This window comes from Eretmochelys imbricata, chromosome 10 (genome assembly GCF_965152235.1).
Source record: "Eretmochelys imbricata isolate rEreImb1 chromosome 10, rEreImb1.hap1, whole genome shotgun sequence".
Taxonomy (NCBI): Eukaryota; Metazoa; Chordata; order Testudines; family Cheloniidae; genus Eretmochelys; species Eretmochelys imbricata.
Window position 1 is genome coordinate 80,582,538 of NC_135581.1, and position 13,569 is coordinate 80,596,106.

The 13,569-nt window shown below is 40.4% G+C and overlaps 1 protein-coding gene across 6 annotated transcripts in view; it reads left to right on the forward strand.

The window, feature by feature from the left end:
• The window catches only part of MAP2K5 (mitogen-activated protein kinase kinase 5), a 210,527-nt gene that overhangs the window by 30,789 nt on the left and 166,169 nt on the right, over window positions 1-13,569 (forward strand). For 5 of the 6 annotated variants that reach the window (XM_077827514.1, XM_077827516.1, XM_077827515.1 and 2 more), the window contains exons 4-6: window positions 3,693-3,762; window positions 9,364-9,404; window positions 10,175-10,242. In XM_077827514.1, coding sequence (XP_077683640.1) covers window positions 3,693-3,762; window positions 9,364-9,404; window positions 10,175-10,242 — 179 coding nt within the window. The remainder of the gene's footprint in view (window positions 1-3,692; window positions 3,763-9,363; window positions 9,405-10,174; window positions 10,243-13,569) is intronic. The other variant, XM_077827517.1, reaches the window with a different exon arrangement.

Here is a 13,569-nt window from a genome sequence, read left to right on the forward strand (position 1 = left end):
AGCGGTCTGTCTGTTGTTTGGTGGCTTATAAAAACATCCTGGAGCTTTTTAGTCTCCAAGAGTGGGAATGAATCTGCCATAATCTTAAAGAAAATAGTGGAGACAATAAAATTACTTGTTCTTGTTCCTGGAAGTGAGGTTGTTATAACTCTGTGGACATCCATCTGCCTTGCCGGCAGAGTTGGGGATAATCTTTTTGCAGGGCGTGCTACCTTTTTCTCAAAAAATAATGCAATAAAACGAAAACAAACAACCAAAGCAAAAAATCCCTTAAAAACAAAAAAACTGATGGTTAAAGGGGCTGCTGGCCATCATCATCACTGGGGCTGATTACCAAATGATGTAGGTAAGATTTAGCTACCCTAAAATACTGAAATTTTGAGAGTTCTTGTAAGTTGCATGCTGGGAGAATGGACTGCAGAGAATAGCTCTGTTATAGCATACATTCTAAGGCACTCATGGTAGTGGCTGGGCCTGGTAGCAAATGTTTGTAGGGTTGGGAAGCTGCTAACGTCTTTCCAAGAACACTGACATGGTTCATTTTGCCGTCAACACACTAAAGGTTTTGGAAAAGGAAAGTGAGTGAATTATTTTATAATTCAGATTAAATAATGAAATGAGAATACAGGTCCCTTCCATGCATGCAAGGTTTTGTGGTAGGAAAAGTTGCTTTGTATCTGTTATAACCCTTTTATCATTGAGGTTATTTGTTTGTGAACTTGACCATCAGCACAGTTTTCAATCAGCTCTGTAATTAATTTGCTTTGTAATACACAAAGAGAGTTTGCATTATATTTATGGAAATATTGTAAGATGGTAATTGAAATTATTTTCTTATTATACATAGCAGTTAATTAAAGAAAGATATTAAGTTGCAGTGGATCTACACTACCACTGTTGTCTTGTATCAGTATAAAAAGGCAGTAATTTTTTTGACAGCCACTGATTGGAAAGTTGCTTGCAGCCTTCTGGAAGCAAGGGGTACATGCTCTGGATCAATAACTGGCAAATTTTCCATTTAAAAGTACCTGAACAATGTTCCAAATAGCCACTGGCATCTTAATTTTCCATGGAAACTGAAATACTCGTATGTGGAGGACAAATCATTTTCGGAGAATTTTTCCAGACTACTTGTTAACAGTTATTGCTGTCCGAAAAGGTTGACAGCTGACATGATTGATATTTCATTTACTTGTCATCACTGAGTAATGGAGAAGGCCACATTACTATTTTTTTCTAAAGAAGCGTAGTCTCTTGAACATTTGGTTTAGTTTATTATTCCAGAGAGTATGTAGTATGTGCTTATACTATATGTATATGTCTTGGGGTCCTGGCATATTACTAAAAGTAAGGAAACACATTTTCTTTGCAGCTTTGGTCTGCTAGAAAGCAGAGCAATCTTTTATAGCCCCATGGCTCTTAGATGCTAGCTGCCTTTTGGGGGAGGGTCGGGGGTGGGCAAAGATCTTAACTTGTTATTCATTACCCCGTGATATAAAATAAGTCTACAGGGATAGTTCCCTTTCTTCCTGCAAAGATCTCTTGATCATTTTAAAATTGTATATTTTTGCAATTAATAACTTTACTCTGTATAAGCACAGTGGGAGCATGTGTAGCGGGATTATTTAAGAGAAGTGTACAGTAATCTTGACCCAGATGGCCCTTCAAACATGCTTTTATATCATGCATGGATGGGGCTAACGACCCAACACCTTCAATAGTTTTCTCCCCTATTAACACTTTACAGGAGGAGTGTTTTTCCTGTCCATTCTCATAGGAGAGAAATGTGGAGATAGCAAATGCCTTCTCTTTCTTAGCAGGTTAGAATCTTAGAACTGTAAAGGAACATTGAAATAGGGCCCCAATCCTTCAAGTGGGTCTGCACATGCTGACTTTTGTGTTCACTCAGAGCCACACTGAGATCAGGACTAAGTTTGTAATCAGCTGTAAAGAAATCGGTGTCTGAAGGTGAAGCTAGAAGACTTGAAGCTTCCAGAATTCAGTTTTGTGAAGGCATGTATGATTTTACGCAACGAAAGCATGTATTGTGCACTAAAGCAATCTTAGTGACCTTACAGCCTGTGCTCACTATATTCATGTAGTTGCTCCCTTTATATACTTAATTTGATGGCATTCCATAACAAGATGAAAGAAAACTATTTACATAACAATTAATAAACGAATCCTTACGTTGATTTGCATTATGTAAACGTCAAAAAAGTTTGTTTTATGGTAAGTCATTGGTATGATCAGAACACTGATACCTGACACCATACAGATATACAGTATTCTCTGTTTAGGTTAAGTAGTGTCAGCATAGGTAACAGCATCATAAAATATTCATCTGAGAACACTATCCTTCTAAAATCTTCGGGCCAGACCCTCAGGTGGTGAAAATGAGCAACAAAGTCAGTGGAGCTATGCTGACTTACACTGGCTGAAGATCTGACTCACAGTCAACATTTTTGTTCTTAAGATAGGTAAGTTGCAGTTGGAACATGCTTCATACTGTGCTTTGAATTCTCAACACTTCCCATAGTCAGAGAGATGCATTGGCAAAAACCAGTGAGGTCAATCTCCTTGCCATAGCAGGATTGTTTCTTAAAGTACATGTTCCGGTGTTTTGTCTAGTGTTGTTCTTCAGTGTCCCATGTAATGGAGCTTCCGACATTTCCCAGGGGACATTTTTTCTAAAGGCAAAGAGATATTCCCAGATCTCCAGCCTAAATGTCCCCTTTCCTTATTTTTCACCCATTACTCAGTAACTCTTCTCCTACCATGCTATTTCCCTTCCATGCTTGGTGTTCATGGCCTTCAAATATTTACAGACTGTTATGTAGCCTTGTTGTCATCTCTTTGCCAAACTTGTATTTATGTATATATGATAGCTGTCTCATCAACTGCTCACTCCAGCCACTACAAAGTCAGGGGCTGTGGTCTGAGGTCCGCCTAACTTGACAATGTCTTTCTGGTAATTAAATGCTAAGAGCTGTGGACGTTATGTTGTAAGTGCCGCTGCTCTGGAGCCCCACGCACAGGGACCATATTACCTCTCTGATTTGTGTGGAGTGATACCTTTGGTTATGCAGCCCAAAGCCGCATTTACTGTTTCATATCATATTGGCAATTCATGGCTAACTTTCAATTGTCTGTCCATTGTCATCCATTGGTCTCATTCAGAATGACTACTTCCCAGGTTTCTCTTCCCCATTTGCTCTTTCTGTCTTGAATTATTTTTCCACAAATACTGTAGTTGGTATATTTCCAGGTTTAATTTCATTGTGTTTTGTTTGTTTGTTTCTAATCTGTCTTGGTTCCTTTGTATTATTTCTGTCTCCTAACCAATTTTCACAATTACTCCCAGTTTACTTACTGCTGCACATTTTGTTAATGTTCTCTTTATTTGATGATGATGTAGACGTCAGATAAGCCTGAACCTGTGATGGTCCTATGGTACAGTAGTAGACCGCTCCCCTGGAGTCAATGTATTACTGATTATCATTACCCTTTGCTTAATGTTCTTTCATAGTTGTTTTGTTGTGTGGACAGTACAAACAGTGGGAATGTATTTTGGAGGCTGATACGTGTAACTGCAATTTTTTAAACCCTAAAAAATACCATGAATTCAACAACCTATAACACGATTACTACTATTCATATGTTATTGAATAATCTCTGTAATCTCTTTGCAGTATTATACCACTGTAATGGAACAGCAAGTAAATGGACAGTTAATAGAACCTTTGCAGATATATCCAAGAGGTAATGCTTAACAACTTCTAATTAGCAATGATTATATCAGTAAGATGTTTCATCAACAGTTATGTTTTCAGAAGGTTTAAATGCACATAATATGAAGTTTACCTCTTAATTTAGATAAAATAATTAAGTATTGTCAGGATTGTAGTGAAAACTAGTTATTGCACATAAAATAGCTTATTTACTGGAGTAAATTAAACTGACAAGTTTAGTTTGCATAGTACATATTTACGTACATTTAAAAAAAAAATTTGGTGGTGGAATAGTTTGTGTCTATTCAAAGCCAAAGCAGTTGAATAACTCAGGTTCTGGTTGCTTCTTATGACCCTTGTTGAGCTGTTGGCAGTTGGTGACAGAATCAAAATAATGGAGTTTTATACACAGAAAATACCCAGTTATGTAGGCACTGATTGAAGAAAGTATCTCTGATCAGCACAACACTTAGTATGTGCTCAAGTGCTCTCCTGAATTCAGAAGACTTAATCACATGCTTTTGTGCTGGGTTGCTATTAAAATAAGATTTACTAGGTCCAAAACAAAATCATAGGCAACTATTTGGATTTTGGATATGTACTTTTCTCTGAGAACTCAGGTAATGGTTAAAAAGAATAGCATATTACTTAACCCTTCTAATTCAAATGTTCTCAGTATCTAGTCTCTGCATCTGTGGTTCTTAATTGATGAAATGGATAAGGTTTAAATTCTCCAAGTAAATCTCCCAGCAATAAATTAATTGAAATAATTAAGAATTAAAATCTTCTCTGTTAACTGATACTATACAAATAATCATACTATGAGTTCCCAATTAAATATTCTAGACTTTCATTACTTATAACTCTCTGAAGTTTTAATTGGGCAGCTAACCAACAGGCCTTTCTAACACATGCTATTAAGGTCTCAAAAGGAGGCTGTCTCTGGTGGTAGGTTAGTGAGCTGCTATGGGAAGATGCTTAAAGGAGAAATATTGAGACTTTTGCATCTCAGTCTAGCAGGGGCTGAAATAGCAGAGGGATTCTTGTAAATTCTAGCCATGGAAAGAGCTCATGCATCACTAGATTAATTCCTCGCTGTTATAGTGGGTTTTCTGAGTACAAATGCAGCTGTAAAGAAGGAAGTGTGTATGTGTGTAGTACATAAACACACACACATTCACTCACTCTTGCCTGTTTATAGCTGCATTTGCATTCACACATTGTAATGAGGTATCAGGGTAGTGTAGTATCTCGTGCAGGGGTCTGCAACCTTTCAGAAGTGGTGTGCCGAGTCTTCATTTATTCACTTTAATTTAAGGTTTCGCGTGCCAGTAATATATTTTAACATTTTTCAGAAGGTCTCTCTCTATAAGTCTATATATTATATAACTAAACTATTGTCGTATGTAAAGGAAACAAGGTTTTCAAAATGTTTAAGAAGCTTCATTTAAAATTAAATTAAAATGCTGATCTTACGCCGGCAGCCAGAACCCCAGACCAGCAGCCAGAACCCCAGACCAGCAGCGAGCTGAGCGGGGCCGGTGGCCGGGACCCCAGACCAGCAGCGGGCAGAGTGGCTCAGTCCGCTGCCACTCAGCCCACTGCCAGTCTGGGGTTCTGTCCGCCGGCTCCTGCCACCCAGGTTCCCGGCTGCCGGCCCCGCTCAGCCCGCTGCTGGTCTGTGATCCCAGCCCTGCCCACATAGAGTGGGTACCTACCTTCTCCCTGGTTCTAGCCCATTCTCTTCCTCTCTCTGCACTGAGCTGAGGGGGGGAGTGTGCTGAGAACAGGGCTGGGGGTGAAGGAGCAGGCTGGGGGTTGGGGTGCAGGGTCTGGCCAGGAGCTAGAATGAGGAGGGACGGGGGGCTCAGGGTTGGGGCAGGAGGTTTGGGGGTGGAGTGCTTACCTAGGCAGCTCCCATTTGGTGCGACGGGTGCAGGTGGGAATGTGGGGGGTGTGTGTGCAGGAGCTCCCGTTTGGTGCTTGGGGTGGGGGTGGGAATGTGGGGGGTGCAAGAGTCAGGACATGCGGTGTGGGCGGGCTAGGTATGTGTGGGGGTGCAGGAGTCAGGGTAGGGGGCTGGGGGTGTGTGAGGAGGGTGCAGGAGCCAGGGCTGGATGTGTGTGAGGGGGGTGCAGGGGTCAGGGCAGAGGGCTGGGAGGGTGTGTGGAGGGTGCAGGAGTCAGGGCAGAGGCCTGGGGGCATGTGAGGGGGGTGCAGGAGCCAGGGCTGGGTGTGTGTGAGGGGCTGCAGGGGTCAGGGCAGGAGGCTGGGCGTGTGTGTGAGGGGGGTGCAGGGGTCAGGACAGAGGGCTGGGAGGGTGTGGGGGGGGTGCAGGGGTCAGGGCAGAAGGCTGGGGCTGTGGGGTCGTGGGGGTGCTTCCAGCCCCCTGCCCTGAGCAGCTGATGGCAGGGGGCTGGAGGGGATGTGCCCTGATTTCCCCCCCACTCCCATGGCCCTGTCCCCACCTCTTCTCTGCCTCCTCCCCAGAGCAGTGAGCACGCTCGCTTCTCCCCCTCCCTCGCAAGGGCTATCAGCCGATCAGCGGCAGGGAGGGAGAGGAGGAGGGGCAGGACCCCACATGCTGGGGGAAGAGGCGGGGGAGGAGGAAGGGCAGGACCCTGCACACTGGGGGAAGAGGCGGGGGAGAGGGGAGCTTGTCTGCTCTGCAGCAGCAGCCGTCGGAACCAAGCTTCTTCACCCTGCCCCTGGGGGGGGGCAGGATTCTTAATGGCTCGCTGCTGCCTGCTGAGGTCCCGGCCTGGGTTCGGCAGCGGGCTGAGCGGGGCCGGCGGCTGGGACTCGGCAGGCAGCAGTGTGCCATTAAAAATCGGCTCGTGTGCCGTCTTTGGCACGCATGCCATCGGTTGCCGACCCCTGATCTAGTGTGTACGTACACATGCGCACATACGTTCCCTGAACAAGACCACAGGCCTATTTAATATCTTGGGAAATTAGAGCACTCATGACACATCCCCTTGTTTGGAGTTGTGTGAAGAAGGTTCAAGAGCCCCTTGTTGCATATTTTGTGATGTCCAATTGCAAAAGAGAAAATATTGAAATCTCATGTGGCCAGAGTATATGCTACTTTGGCAGCTGAGTCTTCAAGGGGCTGAACAGCTCAAAAGGGCTGAGTATTGTCATTTCACTTTGAAATCAGTGGTTGTTGCTTGGAAGTTGTTCAGTACCTTTCACGGCTGAGTCCCCAAAGGGCCACACGGAGGTTACAAATAATCAGACTTTATGTTCTATAAGTTTGCCTTTTGGACCATTCCTTCACTACCTGCCTTGTGGTTCCTGCTGTCCCTCTCCATGGGAGTGCCTCTTCTCTCTTCCATGTATGCCTTTTTTGGGCAATGTTCTTTGATCTTTTGGATTCAGTTATCACCTCTGGGCTGACGACTTGCCGATCTCCATTTCCACTTGTGATCTTTCACCCTTTGTCCAGTCATGCCATCTCCTCTTAGATGGCTTGCCACCACCTCAGGCTGAGCCAGTCCAAAGCCGAGTTTCTTCTCCTTCCTCCCAAAGTTTCTCTGTTAACCCCTCTGTTCTCCCTGTTGCTATGCTGGTAACCTTGCTGTCATCTCTGACTAATTTTTCTGCCTCTCTCACATCCAAGCTCCCACTAAGTCCTGCTGCTTCTTCCTCTACAGTAGCTGAACAAGTGCCCGTTCCCCTCTTTTTTTTCCAACCAGTGCTCTAGCCCAGGCTCTTCTCTTCCATCTGTCCAAAACTGTCCTAACAAAAACACTTTCCTTTCTTGTCATTTTGGCCATGTCTCCCTTCCCACTGCTTTTTGAGTCTTCCTAGTGTCATCTACCTTTTCTGCATGTAATTTGAGCTTCTCTTTTTCTTTCAAAATTCTTCACAGTTCCACTCCTCCCTACCTCACTGTCCGCACTAGATCCTATACATACAAGCCCCTCGTCTCGTTTCCTGACATCATTTTAACCTTTTTGAGGAAGGCTCTCCAGTGCTACTCTGTAATAAAATCGTTTCTGAAAACCAGCCTGTTCCATGAAACCAGCCAGCACTGATGTCTATGTGCCATGCATTGTTGCCTTAACTGTGCTGCACCTGTTACATATTATAAGCTCTTGAGGGTAACAAATTTGTATTTAGTATATTTTACCTATGATGTAAAATGCTATATAAATAATAATTGCCAGATTTTTTTCAAACCCATCAAAAATATATATTTGTTTTGCCAGTGGGTGACTCTTTTTTGTATTTTTTTAACCGCTCTGAAAGCTTATATTTTCCATACTCCCCACTGATTATATATTTTTGTGTTTTAAGGTCCGATCACTTCTTCAGCAAAAACCTAGATAAAGGGTTTCTTTGAAGAATGCTTCAACCTTTCACAACAGTTGTCTTAATTCTGCTTACAGTGGTAGCTCAGGAGAAAAATATTTTAATTAAATACTATCCATTCTTTAATTCATAGTAAACAAATAACTTATTACAGTGTTTATGGACAGTGCGCTTCTTATTCAAACACTATGAATTTTGTTACCAAAGCATGGTGTTTCAGGCATCAGGGCAAATGACATTTGACATGTCTTTTATTGTTTGTTCAAAATGTTAATTTCCATATTTCCATTTCTGAAGAAATGTAAACTAAATTGGTTGGTAAACTTTAAATTTACTCTAAAAATTTATCCATTTCCCTCCTCCCCAATCCTGGGTGAAATAATATTTAGCTTCTTTAAGAATATAATGGTAATTTCTAATGCACACAGCCTGGCCTAGCTGATGTGTTTAATAACTATCATCTGTGTCCTTTTGACTAATAAATAGCACTGTTTCCTGCTGTCAAAAAATGGAGCGAAATACATGTGCATCTGAGAGAAAAATCAAATTCATCCCTTCCCAGACAATCAATCAAAATTGACAGGCCCTTTAACGTACAATTTGTAGAGCACTGTAGTTTTAAAATGGGAATTGTCTGTAACATGTAGCTAGAAGCCTGTGTGGTTTTAACATTTGACAAAGGCACATCCACTGAATGGAAAAACCGTGGTAATATATTGTTTAAGAGGCTTTAAGAAAATAACTTTTCCCAAGTAGGACTTCATCTTTAAAGCTAGACATCATAAAAAGATGTCAGGATTTGCGTGTAAACAAATAATGCATCATCTTTTATTCTATATTTAATGCATTCAATCGTCTGCTTCCTTGGTCTTTGAACTTTGTTCCCCAACCAGGTTTTCCCACATTAAAACACACAGTGGCCTGTTTGTCAACATAACTAAAACAAAGTCTCTCTAAAAGAATTTAGTTAACTTCAGTACATCATGTAGGTAAGCAAAAGAAGATATTGAAGGCATTTGAATTAAGAAATGAATCTAATCATTTTAGCCCAGTTATCTTGATTTTGATGTGTTTTAAGCAGAAATTTTAATTTATATTAGACAATGTCAAAAAGCTCTTAGCATTTATAAATGCTCAGTCCCTGCAAGTTAAAAATCCTGCCTCACAGTTCCCGCTCTGGGTCTTAGGCGGCACTTTTCAATCATTTCTCGCTGCTAATTTTGGTGTCACCCTCATTTCTTTTTAAAAGATTCATTTTGAGCAAATTTGTAAATGGCCCTGATGTGTTCTACAATTTAGTCAATTACTGTTTCAGCCTGCAAGCCTCCTGGGAAACGCAACATACATGGCCTGAAGGTACGAATTTCAATAATTGTTTCAGTAAAGTTAGATGGATTTGTAATGCTGTGTTCCACTTATTGAAATGTCAAATAAAACTGCACTTTTTTGAGTTCTGACAAGCAGATTTTTTTTTTATGAGTGTGGGACAAAGATTCATCTGCTTCGTATTGGCTGCAATATCTGAGTGTTGTATACAGTTGTATTAAAAACTGAAATGTGTTTTGTTTCTTCCCTTTGTTAATAATCTTCTTACATATTAACTCTGCTATTAGTACCAATTTGCAAAGAGGTCTTTTGAAGGGAGAAACACCATATTCATTTGATTTAATTAATTTATATAACCTGTCAAGCACACAACCAAGTTGCAATGAAATCCTTTCGGGACATTTATTCAATTCATTCATATATACTTACTAACTTTCTACTGTAATCATACATATGTTCTCCATTCTGAATTGCAGGAAACTATCGGATAATTTGTATAAAATTATTGTTTATCTCTTAATGCATGTCTTAAAGGGAATAAAATGGCAGTCTTACTGCGTATTTCTATTTTTCTGTATTATTTAATTAAGGATTTAAAATGTAAGGAAATAGTATACTGAAACCCATCAGTTATATAGTATCCTAACCTACATACAGACAAGACCTCAATGATGGGTATGCCTAGCAACAAGCTAATTAACCTTCATAGTGAAATGAGAAATTCATGGCAAATTACAGGTTAATTAGAATGGTGTCCTCTGAACGCAAACGACTGATAGAGATTCTTTCCCTGCCTGCAGGTAAATACACGAGCAGGGTCTGCTAATAATAGCAGCTCAGCAGTCTCGGATTCCCTTCCAAGCAATAGGTAAGAGTCAATAGTGGATGTGGATGTTTTTTATTAAAACAAAATGGAACATGAGAACTGATTGGTGCATAGTAATTAATGGTATCAAACTTGAAATGTCAGATAACTTCATCAGTATGATTTTTGGGAGCGAAGGAGCACAATGGGAAAGAAAAAATAATGTAACCTGCCCTGTAGAACTTGTTACACTCCTATTACAGGTGTTCAGTAAACCTATTTTCTGCCGATAGAACTGTGCCTTTATGGGATATTTCAGATGGCTTCATCCTTCATATGACATTGACATACTGTATATGGTTGAGCCAGAAGTTTTAGTTATTTAGCAGGCTTAGTCATTCACTGGATATCTAATTCAAAGTGGTTTTGCTGAAAAATTTGGTCCTGTTAGGTTTGATGCTCAATTTAATAACCTTGCTAGCATGAGCTGGGATTTTGGAAGGATTCTAAGGGTATTAAACTCCCAGATACCACCAAAATGCAATGCGATTTGGCTGTCTAACTCCCTTAGATTTCTTTCAAAATTCTAGCTATGGATTTAATATTACATCTTATTGCCTGTGAATGAGAGAACTGTTTAATATTGGAAAGTAGCTTCTACTGCACCACAGTACAGCCTTGTAATTCAAAGGCTCAGTATTTTAATTGAAATTTATACATTTTATAGTGCCCTTTCTACATAGCCCTGCACCAAATGTGTCCCCTTTTCTTTTTAAAAACCCTCTTTTAAACAAGTTGACAAAGAGCAATACAAGCATGTTAAGATACGACCTGTTCACACTTGAGTGGAAGCAGTCTTCTGTTGGTACCTGCTAATATTGCAGTCCTATTTTCTTGATATTTGTGGTGCCACCTAGTTATCCTCTGGGGAGAGCAGAAGTACGTTACAACATTGGAGACAACGCAAAGATCATGATACAGTATGTAGCCAGACTCTGCAAGCCCCAAAACCACTTAAGGTGCCCCTGTCAGTGAGCACCGTTAGAGACCTTGACAAAAGAGAAATCAAGCACTTTAGGCAAGTCTGCTTTGGAGAAATCGTGGTTGCAGTAACTCAGTGACATATGCTGAGTATCACAATTGTGAAGATGCGATCCACGTCCTTTAGAAGAAAATATTTACTGTTTTCACTAGCCTACGTTGTACACTAAGCTAAGTAAATACTCTTCCTCTCCTTAGCATTCAGTAGTTTTCAGTATGCCATGTACTCTGAGATGGTTCTCAAAGTGCACTGAAAACGAGTCTTCTAGAAGATTGCGTCATCTTGTCTTGGTTAATTGCCATTCCGTTTCCAAAACCTTTTGCACTAGGAGTTGTGTTTTTGAAGTAATTGAAAGTCTCTCTTTGTTTCATGTTCACAAATTGTTAGTCCTGAGAGATGACAAGATCAACTTGTGTTTCCTTGGAAAACTTAATCTTTCTTTAAAGTAGTCTGGGAACAAAAGGCCTATTGAAGAACAAAGCCACCAAATATGAAGTCTCTGTTTTCACTGTTCCTGTTAGTAGTGATCTATGATCAGACACATGCACCTTTCAAGATTATATTATTGTGTTTGGTTGTTTTTTTTTTTTTTAAAGTTCACTAATCTGCCTGAGAGGATATTTCTAGTGGTACTGTTGTCTAGGCTGTATGTTGTGTGGGAGGATGAGGAGATCAGGTTGTCAGGAAAACAGGGGGACGCCTTGATATTTTGGGAGAGGAAATTACCTTGGAATCAATTATAGCAATGCATATTTCACTTTTGCAAAATAGTATTCAGTTACCAAAAACACAAATACAACTGCAGCAGTTAGTTGTGAATATCCCACTAGAAGTGTAATGTCTGACTATAACTAATCCAAGATGGCTGGTACATGAGACAATTGTGTTGAAAAAGGGAGAGGCTATAAAAACAAATTGAAGTGGAAATAAAATTTCTTCTTTCTACACACACAGACAGGGGTGCTGGAACAATTTTTATAGTGGGGGTGCGGAGAGCCATTTAACCAAACTGTAAACCCTGTGTATAATGGAAACCACTTCAAGCCAGGGTGTGTGGTAGCATCCCCAACACCCCTAGTTCCAGCACCTATGCATGTAGAGGGTGGGTTAATTAGATTCTGGCAAACACTTTCCAATTAGGCTGTGTAAGACACGTATATTAAACTGGGTTCTGAGCACCTGCTGTTCTCATAAAATCTGTGGGTGTTGGAGGTTCTCAGAAAATCCATCTAGTTTTGTTTAGGTGCTAAGTATGGATTTAGGGACCTTACTTTAAACACCTAAGGATGAAAATCTTGACCATATACTTGAATTTTTACCACAGACAAAGCACCACTTTTATACTTACTTTCAAGTATTAAAAAATAATTGTAATCCAGTCAGAAGTTTTATCTCTTTAGCCCTCCATGGTAGTCCATATTTTACTTAGTTTTTGACAGACCAATCATTGCATATATATAATCTGAACTTCTTGTATATTCTAATAAAATGAGCGTGCTCTCTGGAAAGGCGTCATGCTATGCATCATGCTGGTACTTGTTCATTGCTATTTCATTTATTTCATGTAGTCAAGTTTCCAAAAGCTAAGAGCTTCAATTAAGAATTTAAGTTTACGGCTCAGAGTGAAATGGTACCAATATTGTTCTTAATTTTTTTATTTGTATTTTCTAAAACTTGCCCTGACATCTCCAAGTTTCTGTGACTGCACAAAATATATATTTTAGAACCTTCAGGTGCAGGTTCCACTATATCATCTGTGGTGTTTTAAAATATTTTGACTTATATTTTATGGTGAAATACAACAAAGATTTCTCCAACGAATTTATCATAACCACTTTCAGGGCACTTCCCATGCTAGATTGGTGATGGAATCAAGAGGAAGGATAAAAATGAATTGTGACTTCCTCAGGCTTTCTGGAGTTTTGGTAGTACTTTATTTATATTACAGTGGTGCCAAGAGACTCCAACCAACGTTGGGGCCCCATTGTTCATACACATAAGAAGACAGTCCCTGTCCTGAAGAGCTTACAGTGTCAATAAATAAAACAGACACAGGAAGGATGTTTTCCCCATTTTGCAAATGAGGAAGTGAGACACCGAGAAATTTAGTGATTTGCCCAAAAGAAGTTCGTGTCAGAGCCAGGAATTGAAACCTAATCTCCTGAGTCCCAGTCTAACCTTAAGTCTTGCCCTAACCCCAAGACTATCCTTCCTCTTAAGTGTTTTGCTTTTAATTTATACATTTTTTTCCCTAGTTAAATGATTAAATTTTGCCCTCCATGCAACCCTGTTGTCTTCAGTGGGTATACAGTGGCTTTTTTCATTAGAATACATTTGGGTTTGGACCA